Raw genomic sequence first — 4,088 nt, 5'->3', positions numbered from 1 at the left:
TGATTTCACATTTGGTCCCCTATGTTCACAAACAAGACATTTGGTCCCTCATGTTTTAAATAATTTAACGCTATTGGTCATTTTCGTCACTTTACCGTTAGTCTGTCAGCTAACTCAATGATGGGCACAAGTTTGATTCCGTTAGTTTTAACGGAAAATTGACAGAAATGACTAAAAGTGTTGAATTTTTGAAACATGACGAGGGACCAAATGTATTTTTTTGTGAACCTGAGGGATCAAATGTGAAATCGATGCTAATTAATGTGGAGGACGAAGACTGTATATTTCCTATTTAAATTTTAATCCTCAAACTTTATTCTTCACATAAACTAAAGGGTTAATAGCATTTCGCCACCTGGACTTTGCCCGTTTTTGCACTTTACCACCTTAACTAAAAAAAGTTGCAAGCGCCCACCCAAACTCGATTTTTTGACGCACATAACCACCTAAGGGGAATATTCCGGCGAATATTCTCATTTTTCAACGCACGCGCGATGCACAAGCGAAAGTACAAGGGCTTTTTCGTCTTTTTACTTGAAAATATTATAAGGGGTGAAATTGAAAGTACCAGGGACTCAATTGAACTTAATTTGAAACTTTCACAAATTCGAAATTAATTACTCTTCGGCCTTCTTCAGCCCACCGCCGTCCGCCGCCCGCCGCCTCTTATTCGCCGTCTGCCGCCTCTAATTCGCCGGTTGCCTGCCTCGCGACCCTTTATCGTCTGCTAACTCTGCTTCGCAGCCCTCCGCCGCCTCTGCTTCGCGGCCCACCGCAAATAGAGGACATAAACCTCCCATTCACCGGATGAGAAAAACTCTGCACCATCCATATCGCCGTCGATTGGCGGTGATGCCTAGCCTCACATAATCCGGCGGTGATTCTTTCCAAATTCACTAATTGAATGTGAGGGGATTTGTACTCTTAAATCTGCCGCCAGCAGATTTGGTGGTGGTGGTTTTAGAGAAGAAATTAGCTGCGGCGGCGTCGCGAGGGGTTTTGGGTACAGCCGGAGGAGTTGGACATTTGGACGAGGTGTTGGTGGAAGAATTGGTGGTGGAGTTGGAGGTGACAGTGGAGGAATTGAAGGTGGAGTCGGTGGAGGCTTAGGCGTTAGTATAGGTGGCAGATTTGGTTGTGGTGGAGGTGGTGGTGGTGCGGCGGCGGAGCAGATGTGGTGGTGGTGATGCGGTGCCGGAGAGAGGAAGAAGACGGAGCAGGCCTTTTCTCTTTCCCTTTTTTTTCTTTTCTTTTTCTTTTTCTTTTTCTTTTTCTTTTTCTTTTGAGATAAGGGATTTTTCATATTGAATTTTTAGCAATTTGATATGATAATTTCAGGTGGTGGTACGGCGGTGGAGAGAGATGTTGGTGGCGGTGGTGTGAAATATCCTGATTCCCCTGTTTTGCAGCAAGAGGGAGACGAAGAAGATATGGGTGGAAGTTGTGAAAGTTTCAAATTAAGTTCAATTGAGTCCCTGGTACTTTCAATTTCACCCCTTATAATATTTTCAAGTAAAAAAACGAAAAAACCCTTGTACTTTCGCATGTGCATCGTGCGTGCATTGAAAAATGAGAATATTCGCCGGAATATTCCCCTTAGGTGGTTATGTGCGTCAAAAAATTGAGTTTGGGTGGGCATTTGCAACTTTTTTTAGTTAAGATGGTAAAGTGCAAAAACGGGCAAAGTCCAGGTGGCGAAATGCTATTAACCCTAAACTAAATTAAACATGTAAAGTAGTTGCACCTTCTTTGAGACTTAGTATTCATATCGAATTTTGAAACTTGTCAACATCAAGTTTTTCAACTTGTGATTTGAACTTGTCAAAAGATACCATTGACTTTGTCATAATTGCAACAATACGATATAACTTATAGGCAATAAACAAAATGTCATATGGTACATTATTAGTATAAAATGTGACAAAGAACCTCATTATAATTCTTACTAAACAAATTAAACAAACTAGAAAAGATTGAATCATTATGTCTGTGATACCAGTGTTACCAGAATTTCATGGTATGTATTATATGATATTCACAAAACTAATTATTTCTTTTCTTTTCTTTCTCATTATCTATATATATATATATATATATATATATATATATATATATATATATATATATATATATATATATATATATATATATATATATATATATATGTGTAGTAAAAAAATTAGTATATATTGCTTAAATCTGCAGAATTCAGCAGAATGGAAACAAGAGAGGCACCACCTGCACATTTGTTGGTTAAGATTGAATCATTCTCCTTATTTGAAAAGTATCAAATTGAGAAATACGAAACGAAGGAATTTGCGGCTGGGGAATATAAGTGGTATTGTGTATACTAACGCTTTTGAGTATTGAAGATATTAATATTAAATGATACATTTCACTAACAGCTTAATCTTAATGTATATATTACACAATTGTTGCTTGATAAAATCAAACAGTAATGAAAGATGGTTGAACTTGTACAGGAAACTAATAATCTATCCTAATGGAGACGACAATATCGGAAAAGATAGCGGCTATGTTTCTGTATATTTGGCTATGGTAGACACATGTTCTCAACCTGTGGAGGTCAATGCTGTGTTCAGTATCTTTCTCTTTAATCATATTTCCGGCAAGTATCTTTCTTCACTAGGTACTATTCTTGTTCTCTAGCTAATTACAATTGAACTGTATATGATCACAATTAGTTTATATAAGTTGCAAAACTAGTATTTATAATAAAACCGAGTCGGGACCGAGACGAAACTCATGTTATTTAATTGAGGTTATTAATTTATCGAGGTTGTACTGTTGCATATATATGTGACAGGAAGAACAAGACGTTTCCTAGGAACGAAGTCCAAATGGGGATTTTCAAAATTTATATCAAAGGAAAGTCTGACAGATCCATCAAATGGATATGTAATCGGTGACAAGTCATGTGTGTTTGGCGCTGAGATTTTTGTGGCTAAAAAAGAAGCAATCACTCAATTCGTGTCTTTAAGAAATGTTGACATTCCTTACAAACGTGATTGGATTATTCCAAACTACTCCAAAATCGGCTATGCTTGGAGATCTGAGACATTCTATGCTGGAGGCGGAAAATGGTACTATGCTTTTTTTAATTTATTTATTTTGGAACTATGTGTGTTATATTCTTGCACTTATTCCATTGTTGACATGAGTATTTCTATTGATAAATGAAGGCAGATTAGTCTTTGCCCGAAAGGACTAGGTGTTGGCACCCACGTTGGCATCCGTCTGTGGTATCTCGGTCGTGAAACAGTGGAAGCATGTTTTACAGCACGTATGAAAGACCAGGTTTTTGATCATGAATACAAGAAATCATATACTAAACTTGTTTTTCATGCAGAAGATTACTTGTTTACAATTTTCTCCAATTTTCGGCTGGGATGGTATGATTTCATTGAGATTGAAACTATGAAAGATCCTAAAAAGGGATTCATTGTGAATGACTCTTGTATTCTGCAACTTGAAATCTCATCTCTCAAAGATGTGGCATAATAATCTCCCCTATCATGGAATATTTATTAACTGCACATCATTCATCTCTCTCTCTCTCTCTCTCTCTCTCTCTCTCTCTCTATATCTATATATATCTATATATATATATATATATATATATATATATATATATATATATATATATATATATATATATATAATTAAAAAAATCACATAATAATAGCAAAAAAGCATTTAGCACAACAATTTTAGCAAGGACAGGCCGAATATTAGTATTTCAATCACGAATACCACTATAAAAAATAAAAAATAAAAAAAAAACCCTAGTAATACCGTGGGTGAAAAAAGTGTAGTTCGAAAACGAAATTCAGAGTATGTATGAATACACCGTACATAAGGAGAAAATATATACTCGAGCCATTTGTTATGTTGTTTTTTTTATCCACGTGGACCACTTGTGAGATTTAACATAGGATAAAATAATAATCAATTATTTATGTTACAAAAAGAAGAGTTAAACAACAAAATAAAATCAAAACTTCGATTAGGGTAAAAAATATAGGGAAAATTGTAGTTTTGGTCCTCTATGTTGGCTTATTTAAGAA

At 35.8% G+C, this 4,088-nt stretch overlaps 1 protein-coding gene across 1 annotated transcript; it reads left to right on the top strand.

Moving 5' to 3' along the window:
* Positions 1-1,947: 1,947 nt before the first annotated feature.
* On the top strand, positions 1,948-3,548 carry LOC148769719 (uncharacterized). The gene is made up of 5 exons (XM_088820419.1): positions 1,948-2,017; positions 2,206-2,338; positions 2,484-2,650; positions 2,828-3,104; positions 3,204-3,548. Exons 1-5 carry the CDS (start codon positions 1,984-1,986, stop codon positions 3,520-3,522), a joined length of 930 nt encoding a protein of 309 aa, XP_088676545.1. The 5' UTR covers positions 1,948-1,983; the 3' UTR covers positions 3,523-3,548.
* Positions 3,549-4,088: the final 540 nt, after the last annotated feature.

Source organism: Erythranthe guttata, chromosome 7, assembly GCF_056151865.1.
Source record: "Erythranthe guttata isolate IM_541 chromosome 7, IM_541, whole genome shotgun sequence".
NCBI lineage: Eukaryota > Viridiplantae > Streptophyta > Magnoliopsida > Lamiales > Phrymaceae > Erythranthe > Erythranthe guttata.
Note: the sequence above shows the minus strand (reverse complement) of the source record. Positions and strands in the feature narration are given on the sequence as shown.

Excerpts from the sequence above, each read along its gene's own strand:
- LOC148769719 (XM_088820419.1), top strand. The coding sequence starts at position 1,984 with ATGTCTGTGATACCAGTGTTACCAGAATTTCATG. Across the intron at positions 2,018-2,205 it reads AGTGTTACCAGAATTTCATG|AATTCAGCAGAATGGAAACA; the intron begins GTATGTATTATA and ends TTAAATCTGCAG. Across the intron at positions 2,651-2,827 it reads CAAGTATCTTTCTTCACTAG|GAAGAACAAGACGTTTCCTA; the intron begins GTACTATTCTTG and ends TATATGTGACAG.